Below are 17761 nucleotides of genomic sequence, written 5' to 3'. Positions count from 1 at the left end.
TCAAAAGCTGAAATGTCAAACAGCATTGAAGATGAAGAAAAATCAACCATCTTGCAAAATGCACTTTGTATGTCCTTCAGAATATGTGTGGAGGTTGACTTTAAGGCTTGAAAGGTTTGAGAACTCTTTTCAAAAAAGAAGAGTTGTAAAAAACTAAAAAACATTTAAATTTAGGTGAACTGTTTTGAATCAACATATGTTTTTCAAGACTTAAAAGCATGGAGAACCATGGAGAACATTTGGAGAACCTGCAATACTCTGGAGATCATTATATGCCTTTCAGCAAATGCAGACAAAGTTGAAAGCAAATGTTGAAAGCAAAGCATTCTTTCATACTTACTGCAGTTTTAATATCCTGAATACATATTTTAGCCATTAGCTGCCTTTACACCTTTAAGGAAAGGATGGATGACACCCACAGGGAGAGGTCAGCCTACGCCGTTTTTGATGACCAAACTCTACAACTGCAACACTTTCCCCTTCCTCTTCCAACTCTCTAAAGCCTAGAAGCACGCGCATTTTCTAGGCACATCCTGATGGCTTCTACAGTCTGACAGTGCCTACGGCTGTGCTCAGTGCAGCAGCACCAGCACCCCAGAGGTACCTGCCCAGGGTTTAGCAGGCCGGTGAGATGCCCCATCGCTGCCAACAGCTGGCACAGGGCCGCACACCGGCCCTCGCACCAGCAGCTGCCCGCCGCGGTACTCCCGGCTCTGGCGTCCCAGCGCGCTGTGCCGGGCCGGGCACCCCTCGGCAGCGCTTCCTTCGCGGTTTCCAGCAGGCAGTGCTGTTCTCGGCGGTGCCAGCAGCCGCAGTCGATTTAAAGGACACATTCCAGGTTTGTGCAATTTCCCCCCCGGTCCCATTCCGAAGCCCGCCCGCACTTTCCAGACCCGTGCCGAAGCGGGCAGCTCCGGGAGGGCACCCGCAGGCTGCTGGGCAGCAGGCAGCGCGGGGAGCCCGGCCCGCCGCGGCCGCGCACTCACCGCAAGAAGCGCCGGAGCTCGGCCGGTCCCACGCCGCGCAGCCGCAGCGCCTCCCGGGGGCTGCCCAGCGGGGCGAAGAGCCGCGGCGCCCTGGCCAGCAGCACGGCCCGGTGCTCCCGCAGCTCCGCGCCTCCCGCCCGCAGCGTCACGTCGCAGCGCGTCCCCTCCGCCAGCAGCCTGCGGGAGCACACCCGTACCGTTACCGGCGCCGCTACCGCCTCCCCGCCGCCTCGCCTCGCCTCGCCCCGCGCCCACCTGCCGACGTCCCGCCGCAGCTGCTCGGCCAACGCCTCCCGCAGCCGCTGTCGCTCCGCCACCCCCGGGCCGGGGCCCCTCGGCGCGGAGCCGCCGCCGCAGCGCGCCATGTGCCGCTGTGCCGCAGGCGGGGCGGTGGCGCGCGGTGCCTCGGCTGCGCGCCCCGCGCTACTCGCGAAGGCGGAACCAGACCCGGGGCCGCCGCGCAGCGAGCGGGGGGAGCCCGCGGCCAATGGGAGGCCGCAGGGCCCGCCTGGCCCCGCCCTCCCCGGGGCACAGAAGGGCGTGGCAAGGCACACGGGCGGGGCGGGAGGGGGCGCGGCCTCGCAGCCCGGCCCCTTCGCCGGTAGCGGGAGCGCGGCTGCTCCGCGCCCGGGCTCCCCAGCTGGAAGCTGCGCTGAGGAAGCGCTGCGCAGGAAGCCAGGTACAGGGAGTAGGGTCAGGTGCATTTTATTGGACAGAGGTGGACTCGATACACATTAGATCGTAATTTTCCATTCTTCTTGGTCAGGTATGTTGAGTGTACAGGTTCCCATTTTTCAGTCCAAAAGGAAAAAAATGCATCACACAAAGCAGCTGCATCCAACAACACAACAAGATCCGTGTCATTATTCACTTGAAGACTAGAAATGTGCCCAGAAAGTTTTCAGTCATTCAATATGCTAAAATACAGATAATAAAAAGAGTTAGTAACTGTTTACTGGTAAAATACATTAAAAAATCAGGCAAATTGAGAATGACAACCCATGACTTCCCTCTGTATGGCACCGCTCCATTGTTTCATTATAAATTTGTAAAAGGCACCACACATTGAGACTGTAAAGCAAGGGAGAAAACAAAACCAAGCAACTTTCTGTGATTTTCTTTCTGTACAAACACATATATCTTAAGGCAGGTGTTTTCATGTGCAAAATACAAGTATACAGGTAAAACCAATGTTGGTATCAGATATTCTCATACTCGCTTCTTCTTTTAGCAGTAACGTTGGTGTCCAAATGTACAGTACATTGAAAACACTTTTCTCTAACAGAGCTCAAAATAGAAGGCAGGCTGGAAATATGGCCCTGATAACAATTACTTTTTAAATCTGAAGAACTTTTATGTAGACCCCTTAAAACATGTACAAACAGTCATTCTCTTTTTCTTGTCTCTTCCTTTAGAAAGGTCCATATCAACTTGTTCACTATGTCAGGTTGATCCTGTTGGAGCCAATGACTGGCCTCAGACAAAATAGTTAATCTGAAATGATTTTTAACATAAATCCGTGTAATTTCTGCCATATCAACTTCCATAAAGGCATCTCTTTCTCCCCATAACAGCAGGGTTGGCATGGTGACTTCATGGTGCTGCAGAGGTAGGCAGCTTTAAAAATAAAATACACTTAGTTTAGTCTTGTTTTATAGAAATCACCAAGACAGGTTTCAATCAACTTAGCTTTTGAAATAAACACATATAATCTTATTGCAAGCTTTCCAGGTTCTGTATTATCTTCTACAACACCAATAAAATATTAATGTGACTCAAAGTACTCTAACTGTTTTTAAGGATGCTAAAGTTATGTGTCTGATATTGTTGCTGGTTGCAACATTTAGAATATAACAAGCAACGTGCAACATAATATACAACAATTTAGAATAGATTCTGTGATCAGATACAAATCATTACAATGCTGATGCTCAAACAACAATTTTAAACCAATAATGTATAAAAATGATATTCTGAATGAATTGTTATGACAGATAGAGTGCTAGGTTGAAACCTAGCAGTTAGTTAAGAAACTACACTCTGTAAGAAAGGAAAGACAAAGAACAAAGATGGCATGCATTAGTTTAATGTCAGACAAAACTGGAGACTTCGAAGACATTCCTCCTCTCTACTTATATATAACATCAAGAATTATTAATAAAATGTCACATTATTATTTAATTGCACATAATTATTTAATTTCATTTTGATGGATGAACTTGGAAAATTCTTAAAATGACTTCTGTAGCAGTGGATTTAGGTCTCATTTTTCAAACCAAACTGACCCAACCCACTGAACCATAGCTCATTCATAGTATCATTTTTTTTAATTGTTTATCTGATGATCTGGTTCAGTACATTTACATTAATCTCTTTAAGTTTCAAACTATTCTGGATACCTTTACTATTTTTATGTATATTTTTCACTACTGTACAGTTCATTATTATTCCTTTGTGCCAAGTGCCTTGCAAGATTTGTTCCCTTGGGAAAACTCTCCTGGGCCTGTATCTAAAGTACAGTGAATGGAAGGACCGCTGTGCTATTTATACAAGAATGTGCTCATGATGGATGGAACTAGGTAATTTCAATCATCTCTTTTGAAATAACTTCCTAGAAAAAATAGTCCCTGAAGAGCTGAAACTCCAGATGAATAGCAATGGATTGGAAACCTTTCACATGTAGGTGACCAGTACCAGCCCACTTTCATCAAAAAAATAAACCAAACAGTGCATAAGCACACACATACACAGGAATTGGTAGTGATTAACAGTAATTAATAGTGATCAACAGTAATTAATATCTGTGAAAATCCATTCTGATTAATAACTGATACTAAGCTTTCTTTCTTGAGCCCGCAAAAAGCCTGAAACAATAGTTGACATGTGCAACTCTTCTCATCCCATCAGAATCCCACAGCAATCCAGCTGCCGGCTGCCACAGCTCCTTCCCTGTCACTGTCAGAGAAGCAGCTGGTTCATGTGTGCTCACAGGTGTGAGGTGCTACAGCAAATATGACGAGCAAGGCTTAGGGTGCTCCTGCCTCCCTAGCTCCTCGTTAGCCCTATGCTGGGGCCCTGCTGTGTAGTTCCACGGTCAGCATGGAAGGCACAGGAAGAGCAGTAAGGGTGGCACTAAGCTTGGTCCAGGGAAAATGAAAGGTTCATCTACTGCAGAGACTTTGCTGGGTTTAGGGAAGCTAGAGAGGCACGCAGGAGGTTTAGCACTGCTGAAGCCTGGTGGCAGGAAGGGACTAAAGAGTTCAAACCCACTCCTCTTGGTATATTCCTTGTAGCTAGCTATGAGGCTGCAAGTCACAAATAGAGAATAAGCAGAATCAAAGATGCTCTGGCCCTGTTAAGCTTTTGGTAGATAACCACGGAGTGTCAGCCACTAAGCCAGTGACTTCCACAAAAGTTAAAACCATCAGAAAATTGTTTGAGAAAATATTAAGCTTGCAAAAATCTTTCCTATGATGCTGGCTTTCAGTCTTAGTCTATGCCTGCTCCCTGCTATACATGCTCACTGGTGCCAGTGAGCAATATGAAATCTATGTAAGAACAAAAAAAAAAGGGGTTAACAAAAAGGGTTAGTTACTAAACAAACTAACTAATGTTTTTATAAAAAACAGCCCAAGCACAATAAAATTGAAACCAGACACAGTTTTGTAAAGTTATAAGGAAAGGTAAGGGTAACTTACTTGGAGCTATAATACAAATTAACATCAAATATTTGTTTACAAGTATTGTTTAGAGATGAATTTTTGTGATTACCATGAGTTCTGTCAGTGAGGAAGAGGCTTCACTTTATCAGATTGTGAACAAAGATTTTCCTTACCAGCACTCTGGTTGTTTCACTGTTTTGTGTGGATACATTATAAAATTAACTTTGCATCAGGCTGCTTGACACTCAACGCATTCATCACTTGTTGAACCTTTAAAAACAATTGTCTTTTTTCTCTTCTATGTTGGTGGCAGAAGACACGATAACGTTTTTGGCCTCTAGAGGTCTCTAGAATATTTTACCTTGTTGCGGAATGTTACACTGACCTGAAAATATTTCTGTAGTGGTTGATGGGTCCAGTTAATGCTCCAGGTTGTGAAAAGACATACAGATAAGCTTCAATATCCTCTCCTGTTAATCTGCAGCCTTTCCGTCCAATTCCAGTGGCTTGGCTGGTAAATAAACTTTTCAGAACCTACAAAGGAAGAATAAAAAGCCCAAGATATCTAAGAAATGTTATTTTTCTCATTCAAGAGGACACATCTTTCTAAAATCTATTTATACGTTGTTGGGAATAGAATTAATGGTTCAAATGTTTTTATTGGAGAGCTATCTGTAACGCACACACTAAACTTATTTCTGGTGTAACTTACTCCAGAATAATTAAAGTATAGGCAAACATGAGTATCACCAATTTACTCAGTTCTGCACTGCGACGTGAGAGGCAGAGGCAGGCTGCAGGCACACAATTTTTTCAGGAATGGGCCCCAGCAGCTGAGAGGGTGAGAGGGAGAAGATGGGAGCTCCCCAGCTCGCAGTCCCACAGACATGCAGCACCGGGAGCACGGTACTGGGCTGCATGCGTCTGGGAGGATGCATGCCTTCAGCTGCTTTTTCCACTTCTACACGTTTGTATTGATTGTTTAATGTTATGTAAGGTGTTGGCCTTACTGTTTTCTTGGGCACAGTTAATCACCTGGAAGAATGTGCTAGCCAGACTCCCAGCCTGCTTGCCCTGAAGCAGGCAGTGAGGGATGAGAGGATAGCCCACCACTCACAGGAAGCCTTGCCTAAGCCAGCAGGAGTTCTCCAGGCACCAAATGTGTCCCATGGCATGGGCACAAGTAAAATATTACCAGCTGACTACTGAGGTGGAGCAACACACTGTAGAGATGGAGGTTAAAAGGATGTATGGACCTGCCAGAAATGCAAAAGCAATTGTGAATCCCACAGATGGTATATACTTATATTCCACTTTGTATAAATATATACAACCAAAGAAAAATCAGAAAGCTCTGTATTTTTTCCAGTAATTATCATTACATCAGAAGGCACCAACATAGGTAGGCAATTCTTCCATTGCTGACAGTTAAATATATAAAGAAGAGCACTCAGTTTGCTCACCTTGAAATCATTTAGTGTAAACATGAATTCAGGAAACCATGGCATTTGGAAAAAGAAGTAGTAAGCAGATTTAATCAATTGTGATGGATGTCGTAGAATGTATTCTGAAACAAAAATGCCCATGAATTAAAAATGAAAACTGATGACTCAAAGCAAATTACTGTTAATATCACTATTTTTTAAACTTAAAGGAATGCTTTAAAAATACTACATTCAAGTATGCTATGTTACATAAGATGATTACTGTTTCAGGAGTAAGTATATGTGTGGCCACTTCTTGTTTTATAAGTGGTAATAGAAACAGACAGCAAAGCCTGCCACAGATTAGGTGAGAGCACTGACATTTGAGAGTTTAATTGCATGGTAAGATTTTCACTTAGAGATCTATTTGTATAGCGAGTCTAAGGCATTCTTTCAGGTGTAGAATAAGAGGCATAAATGCAAGTATTACTTCTGTCTTAATGTATTTCTGTCATCAAAGATGTAATGTACAGAAATCTGTAGATGATAATCCACTCACATTATAAAGGGAGCATCAATCCTGGTCATGAAAGGACAGAATTTTTCTAAGTCTTCTTTCTTGGCAATTTCAAGAACCACAATCAAGATTACATTGCCACTTTTGAAAGACATTGAAGAATATATAACGGAAGAGTGATATAGCCAAATTTGCAGTCTCCTTTTTGAAACTGAAATTTTGTGTCTCTGATAAATTGCAAAAGCCAACACTCACATTCAGGTATCTAACTTCTAAAAGCAAGCACAGAATGTATGCGATACCAGGAGGTCTAGAACCTACCCTTTAGAAATGCAAATTCAGAAAAGCAAAGTTGCACTCCCATTCTAGTAGTGAATAAAAATGGGTTTAAAAAAAAAAAAAAGTAAATTGGAGCCTCAGCTACCTTCTAAGCACTCATATCTTACACACTCCTAAACTGCATTTTGCCATTAATGGACCATCATCAATAATGCTTACTTGACTTTTCTGTGCTAATATGTTACTGTTATGTTTCCAAATATGTTATTAAACTAAAATATTTCCACTATTGAGTGACGTACAAATATTTTGTTTAAATATTTAATTTTACTAAGAGGATTATAGAGATTTTGTCAATATTGGGAAAGGATAAATCACCATTTTCTAATAGGGAGACTTCCCCACCTCATTGCTTAATCTAACAAATACAGCACTGTTACCAGTCCATTGATGTTAGGATATGTGAATGTAGTGGTAAGTCAAAAAATCCTGAGATGGAAATTCTAAGGAAGGAACTCTCAAAAAATCTGGTATCATAATTGCTATCAGTTAGCAATGAGAAATGGCATGCATTAAGTAACTAAGTCATTAAGGTATGCCCAAAGTAGTGATATGTAACAAAGATCAAGTGATTTCAAATGCATGAATACAATAATCCCTTAGGAGTGGTTGGGAGGATGTTAACAGCTATTACAGAATTAATTGTGTAAATAAAAAAAGAATTAATCCCCAGACTTTTATCATAGTAAAGATTACGATATTAAAGGCAATGGAGAATACTCCATTTATAAGCCATTTTCATTTAATCCACAGTCAAACAAATTTGATCCAGGGAGACTTTATCAAGCTACATAACATGCTTTGTACTTCTAAAAATATGCAAACAAATACTAAGAAAAGCTATAGTAATATGTATTTTGCTTCTGTACAGCCTGGCTCCCAATCTTAGTGAAAATGCTGCAAAAACTCCTGATTGCTCCAGTGGTGGTACAGACATTTCATTGGGTAAGTGAAGCTTAACTACCTGGCAAAACATTCTTTAATACCATAGAAAGGTGGCCAAGAACACTGTGAGAACAATAGGTATGAACGGTTCTGAGATGAAAATTAAAGCTTCACTGAGTTTTCTCAACTATTTCTGGGCAAGTGGGGTGATTACAGAATGGAAATAGTATAAAGCCTGCAATTTAAGAAGTTAAAATCAGTGAGATACTACTGTCATTGTAACTACTGAACACAGATCTAATACCTATGAAATATTTTGTCATTCTGGATAGCAGACAAGCTCAAAGCCTATCACAGAACAAATTCTGCTAGTGCACTCTTTTTGAACTAGCACATTCCTCTCGTATGCAGACTGAAGAAGTTGTCTTGTTGCAATGAATATTGTACAGGATCATAGTGTTTCATTTGTCACCTAAATCAGGATTAAACACTAAAAGTCTGATTGTCACTTATACAAAGGCTGTTTTGTACAGTTTTTATAATGCAGTGAGACCTTAACCTAGGCATAATGCAATACACATTCATGTTCAGGGAACTTTATCCTGCCAGGTTCATGTACATGAAAATTATGTTTTTGTGAACCTTCCAGGATTAAGAAAAAAGATCAGTAAATTTGCTTGCAAACACTCCCACTTCCTACAGTAAATTATTTCCCAAAGTAAAATACCTAATACTTTACTGCTTTGTAAAATACAGTCCAGATTGTGAGGAGGACTGCGTTCTGGTAACTTAACCACTGAACATCTAAAAGAGCAAGCAGTTGGTTCTTCTTTAAGCAACCTCAAAGCAAACACAATCTTAATGAAAATGCAAATAGTCTGGGTTAACACATATACATATGTAACATTATAACTATTATAAAACTCACCTGTAAACACAGAAGGATGAGGGAAATTAACCACAATCAGCTTTGTCACCATTTCAGGGTAACATATAGCCACTAACCAAGCGATCATTCCTCCCCAGTCGTGGCCAATCAACACGCACTTGTTGTATCCTACCACATAAACACAGATTTGTGCTTTTATTTCAGTGAAATTTGTGTCCATAAATAATATTGCAATTTCTGGGTAAAATAGGTGGTCCAGCACATGTATTAATGTAACTATATTCATAGTTACATTATTGCTTCCATTACTAAAGGCAAAAAAAAAAGTGCACTATTATAGCTAAAAATTTAGCACATAATTAAAATTATTTAATTTAGCTTCAATCACACTTGAAGTGTAAATGTGAAGCTGAAGTAATTTGGCATCCAAATAGCCACACTGTTCACATATGAGCCAATTCAGGGTCAAATACATGATTTAAGTTGCAGTCGTTATAATACATGTACAGTTACTGTGTTTAGGGAGTTTGGAGTTTGAAACCGCAAACGGAAAGACTGAGATGTCCTGAGCCCTTCCTGAACAAAATTAATCCTTATGAATTGCTTTGAATATGGGAGGTTGTCTAAGGATTAAACACCACCATTATGCAAAAAGGGGGAATTACACTTAATAGCCATATATATAATATGGCTATTCTCCAAAAGAATTTACCTTGGGGTTAGAACAAACTATGATAGGAAGCCTCAGAAATACTTTTTTTTTTCCCCCATAAATATTTAAATCCCTATGAAATTGCATTATGATGAGAGTACTTCACAAGCATAACCATGGCATTACCATGAAGATTAACACAACCAGTGAAAGTTGGAAAATGTAAACACAGTGTGGGGACAGCCTGCCCAATCTTTTGACACTATTCAAATATCACAATCAAAACAAATCCTAAATTCAAACCTTAAGACTGGCATCACTGCTCTGCTATTTCTTCATGTGAAATGCAGGAAGTTGTACTTATCCCTAGTACTGTATCCCTAGAGTATCCAAGGAATTAATGGTTCAGAGAATGGGTCTAATCTCATCCTTTTATTGGTATGGAGGAGAAATACCCTTCAGTAGGTGTTAGTTTATTGCCAGAACAGCTATATTTCCTGCTGAACTGGAGGAACAAAGTTTGCAGACTTGCTTTAGTTCAAGATCATCACACCATGTATTTGCCACAGAGAGCAATGTATTCCGTGTTCTGTTGCTTTCACTGTTGCATAAGACACAGTGATTCAGCTCTTGTACACTGACTACCATGCAGGAGTAGTATTTTGGGATTTTTTTTTTTTAATACAGCAGATGCACTGTCACCATATTTGGAAAGCCCACAACATTTATTCTATCTTGTTTGTGCTAGAAGAATTTCACCTGATACCAGTTCTCTTGTCTGCAAGTGCTATTAGACTAATCTACAACAGTACCCATTGAGTGCAATGGGTAGGAGGAGTAAGTGAAAGTCTGTTTAGTTAGGGGAAAAGACCATAGGTTTGTCCTGCTGGATTTCACAGCATTTTAAACTATGATGGAAAATCATCTTTACATATTGTTTACACCGACATACATGTCACAATCGGAAAACAATTTTTTTCTGCTAGTACTGATAATAGTCCATAAAATACGAGTATCCTTAGCTTTATATCCATACACATCTATGAAGTGTATATATTAAACAGAATGCATTTTTTTGAAATCAATTATAGATATTAATGTGTTTTCTTTCCCCAGAAAATTAAATTGTCTATGATCTGAGAAGTTTCTCTTTTAACGCACCCAGAGATTCCAAAATATCCTTTATATCTGTTATCAGGCAATCTAACTTGTAATTTTCTTTGTGAGAAGGAGCATCTGTTTCTCCATAACCTCTCAAATCCAGGGCCACCACTCGATATTCACTTTTAAATTCCCGCAATTGATGGCGCCAAGAATACCTAACAAAGGAGAAAAAAAAAAGTCAGAGTTATAAGGTCAAGCAGTATGATACCAAAATGCAGTCAATGCTTTTGCTCCCAGATAGCTGAACGTAAGTTATCATGGCTTTGTTTGCAATGAGATTCTTTTTTCTTTCTGTGGTATGCTGATAGTTGTTTGTGGCTATAGCAATTTTGTGCTCCCTTCTTGAATTCTCCAGTAAGGAAATGCAGCTGCTAGAGAGGGGGCATGGCCAGAGCCTGGATATTTCAAGTGTCTAGAGTCTGTCATGGTCCCTTTGTTGCTGGCAAAGCAGGCAAGCAGAGCACAGAGAGAAGTATTCTGTTTTATCTTTGTAACCATAATATCATCCAAAAAGAAAGGTCTGACAAGCTTTCTTTCCTCCCTGGCTTGTTCACATGCAAATTTTGTTAAGACTAGGGAAATATGCCTCAAGAGACAGATTTTTTTTTTCTCTTCAGAAAAGGAATGTCAGATAATTCATATGCTAAATTAACCAAAGAAATACAATGAATAACAAATAAACTTGGTGACTTCCATATGATTTATATTATGTACACCTCTGTATTGCTATACTACCAGAATTGTTCCAGAGCAATCTCACAGTGTGTTGGTACTGCATAAAGTATTGTATTGTTTGCATTTCTATGGAAAAGAGTGATAGCATTATGTACTTTAAAGACATACAAAGTAAATAACTTAATAAGTCCTGGGCTATTCCTCATTCTGTATTAGTACATAGTGAGTGGATGACTGCATTATAAAAGCAAAAACAATAAGAAAATGGAAGGCTTGATCCTACAAGAACTACTTGCCTTCAATTGTTAATTAAAACCAAATAAATTTCAGAATAGCCACTACCAAGAAACACATGGCCTTATCTTACATTGCAATAGAAAGGTACACAAAAAACATGATCCTTCTAGGTCTATGTAACAATGGCTGAATCCTTCTTTGCTAGGATCTAGCTTTTATTTCTGCTCTCATTTCAACAGTCTCAGATAAATGATACAAAGAATTTGAATCATCAGGTATCATGAGAGAAGCACAGAATTCTACCTTAATTCAAACAGCGTCTGTATCAGTCCATTGGCTGTTCCACTTTAGCTTTGCCTCCAGCCCAGTAGGGATTTTGAACATACCGTAAGTAATATTACAATAATACCCATTAATTATAGAAATTTGTATTCATGTAAACAGAACAGTCAGAATCTTTTCATGTCAGTGCTGTATAATGCAAATGCAATACTTAGCACAGATCTCTAGGAATTAAATTTTTAAAGGCATTATACAATAACTTGGAAGCTGAATTTGCCATGGTAACTGTTGTAGCTATCATATATCCTTGAGTAAGAAGAATCAACAAAGCCCATAAATAAATAAATAAACTGTGTTTGTTTTAGAAACATGTCTAGTTGCTATCCTCATCTCCTGTTTTCACAACAGTCCATCAGTCACCAAACGTCTGGCTGACTGGGTTTTATATCCAAAGAAATCCTTTAACCCTATCTGAAATGTAACTACTGGACAATTGTTCTGCAGGCATAATTTGGAAAAGCTGGTGGATGCCTTCATTTTCATAAGGCTGAATAATGGAAATTATTCTGTGACTTTCTGATCACATTATTTCTGAAGGGTAGCTTGCATAAAATTTAGGAGCTATCTTTATAGGTACTCAGCTGTCTCAATACATCATGCTCGTTTTCAAATATTTGAATATTGTCTTTCCACAAAATTGGTATTGATTTTCAAGTTCCTGTACATCTAAAGCACTTAATGGCTTTGCTGCATTATATTCTTTAGTGATCTTTCATCATCTTCAGACGTACTCAGTCACTTGCTAAGGCCAGTGTTGTCTGGTTATAGTTGTCCTACTTATAACCTTGAGACATTTGAAGGCAGAGGATTTGTTACAATTAAGAATTGCAACTGTGAATCTTATCCTTTTTTTTTTTTTTTTTTTTTTTTGCTAGTCAAACAGTACAAAGCTGATGCTGCTTTAAAATCTCTTGTGATTATTTTATCACATGGTCTCAGAACAATCTCTGTTCTTGCATTAAAATTCTGCACTAATTGAATTTACAAACCAACATCAGTATTTGTAGTGTGACTAATTTATAGACTAATTATCATTTACCATTGCAAACCATGAAAACAGCTCTGAATTTTGAAAACAATACACTGGATCTCAATAGAATAAATACGTAAAATGCTGAATTTTGCATATTATTCCCACTGTAGGGGAAATTAGCTCTAGTCTCAGCTGTCTTATTGTGTTAGAATACACATTAAATACATATTATGCAAGATATGCATAATCCTTGGATAGAATATGCGACTCCCCTCCGTCTAACTGACTTTCTAATCAACGTTTACAGCTTTTAGACTTTTAATTAGAAATTTATTATTAGAGTAATCTGCTTCTTTGAAAATGTATTGTAAAGTAATAAATATGACTTTCTACCGTCATCCTCAATGCCTTTAGTATCTCCAGGAAATTTCTAAGGGAAGACAACTGACCTCTGTTTCATCTGGGTCACTTTATCATGGCATGACCTGAGTCCAGCTTGAAAGATCACAATTCCAACACTGGAGCCTAGCTCCATATCTGAGTTTAGGAAGGAAAAGGATCATTTAACTTGCTGAATTACAGGCATCACCACTTCCTCTATTCACTTACTGTTTTTAGGTGTAAGTTCTGCATGCCATGCCTCACTAGGCAAATCTGCCAGTGACAGCTCAAGAAATTCTGTTCAAATGCTGGACACATGACTGCTTTTCTTTGTTACAAACAAACATTTTGGGTTGGTTGTGATTCATCATTCATCTTATGATGAACTAAAAATAGAGCCTCCTTCCCTGAGTAGCACTCTGAAATTAGGCTGCAAAGTAGCCTATAGAGCTCACAGTTCTTCTCCCCCTCCCCTAGTTAAAACTTACATGTAGTATTTTTAACAAAGCCATCCATACTGCACACATATCTTGAATCCTCATTTTAGCACCCTCTACTATAATTCCTAATTTTAACTGTAATTCCTAAGTTTAGCCATGTCAGTGTAAATGTTATGTGTTTTCCAAGTGGGAAGTTCATTAAAAATGAGTAGTTCCTCCCCAAAATTTGAATGAAAGTGTACAGGCAATGTAAAAAAAAGATAGTTGGATTAAGTCAGACTACAGGATTTTTTTTTTTTGTGGTTGCTGCAGTTAAAAATTTCAATGGCTTGTTTCCTACTAGAACTTAATGCTTTTAGTATTCATAGATATACAAAAAAGTTCACTCTGAGGATATTTAAGCTTGATCATCACTCTCAGGTATCTTAAGCAGCCTCATTTGTAAAAGAAAAGCTTGTAGGGAGTTTTACCAGAATTCTGGAAAGCCATGAAGCAGCAGCATGAGTGGTTTACCCCTTTCTCCAGCAGCCACATAGTGGAATCTTAACCCTGAATCCTAGAACAAAAGAAGAAGTATTGTGTTTTTAGTGTGGCATAGAACTGCTGTACTGGAATTTGCAAATGAAAATGGCTTTAGACAATACTCTAAGGAATAACATATTGTCCCTGAAAAAAAAATCAAATTGTCCGTTCTCAAAGCTGAAGTCTAATGCGTTCCTGAGATCAGGTACCACTGCCCCAATGCTGAGCATCCCACACCCCAGCTGCTACAGTCCTGGGCAGGGTGTCCTTGCTGCGTGCCAAGCTGTGTTGACTGCGTGTCAATTCAGCCATGAGCACACTCATGGGTCTGAAAGAGCACACACCTGGCATGGACGCTAGGCAGTGAAGATCATCGCAGGAGCTAGGACCTTTCTTCACACAGACAGGGCATGTGCTTTGTGGAAAGACTTTAAGACACAGTATACTTTAAATGCACTTTCAAACTTTAACTTAGTTTCTAAGATTGTGCAACTATTTAAAAACTATTTAAAACCGTCACATTGCAGTGTGGCACAATAAAGGATGCCATGCATTCTTAAAAACATAAAGCAATCGAAGTTAAGCAACTACAAAGCAAGTACTTTTTGCTTGTTTCCTTTACTGTTCAAGGCTTCAGACTTGCTTCAGAAAATAAAGCCTTAATGTAATCATCTTCTTTCTACCCTAGCCACTATTTATGATGCACCATTTAAGAAAATGGATCTTACAAGAATTACCAGCAGGCAAGTAACTTACTGTTAGCAGTCCAGCTGCTGAACACTGAAATGCCACTGAAGTGAATAAATGCAAGCTTACACTAACTCAAGGTCAAGTCCTTGAGCTGAAATTAAGCCTACTAGGCTACTGAATTCTGGCACGGGGTGGATACACAAGTCAGCAAAGACTTAACTCACAAAATACAATGTGCTGTTTAGTAGTCATGTGAAAGAAACTGCAGGAAGAAAGGTCATACAGCTGCTGAACAAATGTCAGAGCCTGCACCATCGCTGCTATTTTAAAACGGGAAGAAAAAATCCCTGCCTTTGCTGTAGATCAAGATCTCATGTCATGTTGAGGATCGCAACTGCACAGGTTTTTCTTGCCTGAGATGCTTCAGATTCTCTGAAATACCTCGGCACTGCTAACTCACCAACCAACTAAAAAAAAACATGAACTTACATCTTGGTTTTGGAAAGAGCTCTGGAATGGAAATAATTGCTTTCTTATCTTCATATTCACTATCGATATAGTAGGAACTTTTGGCTCAGTTCTGCCCAAAGTTACACCAATTTTTCTCTTCTGGGATGGCAGTGAATTTGGAGTCCCTAGAAGTACAAATGGCTGTACATTTCTAAGCACTTGCTGATACCTTCTCACTACGTTTTAGGTCCAGTACATCATCTTCACCATTCCCTGGATCACCCCCTGCCTTTGACCCCTTTAAAATAACAGAAGTTTCTCAGTTCTCTTCCAGAGATTTTCATTTCATAGGTAGTTGGTTTTCCCTCCTCCATTCCGATTCTTTCAGTTAGTGTCCTTTAGGGATTTGCCCTCAGTGCTTTTACTTTAATCTAGTTATTGCTTTTAAGGACATCGCCTTTACCCATACAGATTTGATCGTCACTTGCACAGCAGCAGTTTAAATGTCACACACCCCAAACTAAGCCCACCCTCTACCTTTTCGGGTGCTCCTTTCAGCTCCCTTTTTTCTGTTATTGCAACAGTCCTTGCGGTCCCACAAGACACATGTAGGACATTGCCATCTTATCTGAAACATGCTTTGGTCTTTGTTTTGCTGAAATCTGTCCAGGTCTGTACGATACATGTAGGAAAGCCATACAGCAGCCAATGGCAAGCAGGTTTCATATTGCCTGAAAAGAGTGACCGACCGTCACATCGACAGAGTTCGCTTTGACCCCAGAGCTCTCTCCGTCCTGCCACAGCCCCCACTCCCCAGCACCCAGCCACTTGCAGTTTGGCGCTGTAGGGAAGAAGAATGCAGCACAGGATTGAAGAAGCATGTGCGTGCCTCCCGGTGATGCTGGAAAAAGAAAGCAGGCGGATCACGAGCAGCGGGGAGCCTCGGTAGTTCAGATCAGTGCCACCTGCCAAAAAGCACCTGCCCGGACCCCACAGAACTAAGGGCTCGCCACTCGTTTCACCCCAAACACGGCTCTAGGACATCCGCGACGCCTTCTGCGGCCCCGGGAGCTCCCCGGCTCCGCGAGGCGCCGCTCCCGGGGGGCCCGGACCGGGGCCCTTCCTCCCTGCGGCCGCGGCGCACGGCGGGGACCCCGCGATGACGGGCCGGGGGGACAGGGGCAGGGGCAGGGGCAGGGACGCGCGGGCACGGGGAGCGCGCAGGGTAGCCGCGCGCACGGGGCGGGGGCGCGCTCGCGGGGGCGCGCTCGGGCCTTTCCCGCCCTGCCCCGAGCCTTCACCTTGATCCGGACGTAGCAGTGGGTGCCCAGCGAGGGGTCGTTGAGGCAGGCGGGGGGGTTCTCCCGCACCGTCCGGCGGAACGTCTCGCCCGGCCGCCGGCCGATGCTCCAGAGCAGCCGCAGCCCGGCGATGCAGGCGCACAGCCCGCAGTAGCCGTACACCAGCGCCCAGAAGAGCAGCGCCCGGGCGGCCGCCAGCAGCCGGCGGGCGGGCGGCGGGCACGCAGCGCCGGGTCTCGCCATCGGGCCCCGCCGCCGCCGCCCGGGAGGGGCTGCGAGCGCCGCCGCCGCCAGGAGCCGCCCGAGCTGAGGCACCGGCAGCGGCGCGCCCGCCCCGCGGCCCCCCGCGGCCCTCGCCCTGCCGCCGCCGGGCACAGCGCCGCGCCGCCCTCCCGCCGCCGCCCCGGCCGTAGCTGCCCGGCCCGGCCCCGGCGCTGCCGAGCGGCTTCCCCCCGGCGCTGGGCCGCCTCGCCTGCCATGCCCCGCGAGGGGCCGGGGCGCCGCCGCTCCGCCGGAGGGTTGGGGCGCGCTCACCTCCCTTGCGCGGGGGGTGAAGCTCGGGGAGGTGGCTGCGCGCTTGCAGCCCCCTGGTTGTAAAGCTGCCTTCTGGCCTTAACAGTTGGCCTCTGAAAGGTCAGCCTGTAATACATTGCAACCTGAAGTGCATGCCATCAGCGTGCACGTTTCTGGAAAACACACTGATATGGAGCTCCGGCACGGGCATTTATAAAAATACAATTTATTCTAATCAAGAAATTTGCTAGCAGAGGAAATTGGATCGGCTCCAGCAGAGATCAACGTGCTACTGAGATCTCAGCCATACAAGGTGGACATTAGCCAAGCCGATGCCCGTCCACTAACTGCAGATGTCACATATGAGGCCGCAGATACTGAGATAGAAAGAACAGCCCCAGTCAGCACATATCAGGTGTGAACCTACTGATAGGTAAAGAGTTATTCAGGATTAGAACAATTTATGTAATCCAAAATTACAAGAAAAAGCATGACTATATTAAGCCATTGATCCTACAGGTTATCAAAATACAGGTACATGCTGCAGTTGGTTAGTTCTGCAAGACGAAGAAGCATGGGCTGAGTAGTTGCTGAGTGCAAGAAAAGCAGCACTGAGCTTGCACGTTAAGTCCTGATCCAACTCATTGCAGAGCCTGCTCACCTCCGCTCCATGGTGTTTCTCAGGGTACAGGCTGGTCCATGGCTTGTAGAGGCCATGT

General features: G+C 42.3%; 2 protein-coding genes across 4 annotated transcripts in view; both read right to left on the bottom strand.

Moving 5' to 3' along the window:
* BTBD8 (BTB domain containing 8) overlaps positions 1 to 1417 on the bottom strand; it is a 34828-nt gene extending 33411 nt beyond the window's left edge. Inside the window, exons 1-2 of one of the 2 annotated variants that reach the window (XM_082766109.1) lie at positions 1242 to 1417; positions 987 to 1163 (exon numbers count right to left, since the gene is read on the bottom strand). In XM_082766109.1, coding sequence (XP_082622235.1) covers positions 987 to 1163; positions 1242 to 1351 — 287 coding nt within the window. In that variant the 5' untranslated portion in view covers positions 1352 to 1417. Of the gene's footprint in view, positions 1 to 986 lie in introns of both variants that reach the window. The other variant, XM_082766108.1, reaches the window with a different exon arrangement.
* Positions 1418 to 1698: 281 nt separating this feature from the next.
* Positions 1699 to 16854, bottom strand: EPHX4 (epoxide hydrolase 4). 2 transcript variants are annotated; one of them, XM_082765487.1, is made up of 7 exons: positions 16530 to 16854; positions 14037 to 14122; positions 10516 to 10673; positions 8742 to 8870; positions 6112 to 6215; positions 5034 to 5182; positions 1699 to 2603 (listed from the first exon to the last, which is right to left on the bottom strand). In XM_082765487.1, the coding sequence occupies exons 1-7, from the start codon at positions 16770 to 16772 to the stop codon at positions 2372 to 2374; spliced, it is 1101 nt and encodes a 366-aa protein (XP_082621613.1). In that variant the 5' UTR covers positions 16773 to 16854; the 3' UTR covers positions 1699 to 2371. The 2 variants fall into 2 exon arrangements, with proteins under 2 accessions (XP_082621613.1, XP_082621614.1); XM_082765488.1 differs by having other exon boundaries at positions 1699 to 1903.
* Between the last annotated feature and the right edge of the window lie 907 nt (positions 16855 to 17761).

Source organism: Aythya marila, assembly GCF_965140915.1.
Source record: "Aythya marila genome assembly, chromosome: 8".
Classification (NCBI taxonomy): Eukaryota; Metazoa; Chordata; class Aves; order Anseriformes; family Anatidae; genus Aythya; species Aythya marila.
Note: the sequence above shows the minus strand (reverse complement) of the source record. Positions and strands in the feature narration are given on the sequence as shown.

What these genes read in the sequence shown, in the direction of transcription:
- EPHX4 (XM_082765487.1), bottom strand. Translation starts at nt 16,772, where the DNA reads ATGGCGAGACCCGGCGCTGCGTGCCCGCCGCCCGCCCGCCGGCTGCTG. An exon ending in ACTGCTACGTCCGGATCAAG is followed by an intron (nt 14,123 to 16,529) that starts GTGAAGGCTCGG and finishes CTTTTGTTCTAG; the next exon opens with GATTCAGGGTTAAGATTCCA. An exon ending in CATGGCTTTCCAGAATTCTG is followed by an intron (nt 10,674 to 14,036) that starts GTAAAACTCCCT and finishes CTCCTTTGTTAG; the next exon opens with GTATTCTTGGCGCCATCAAT.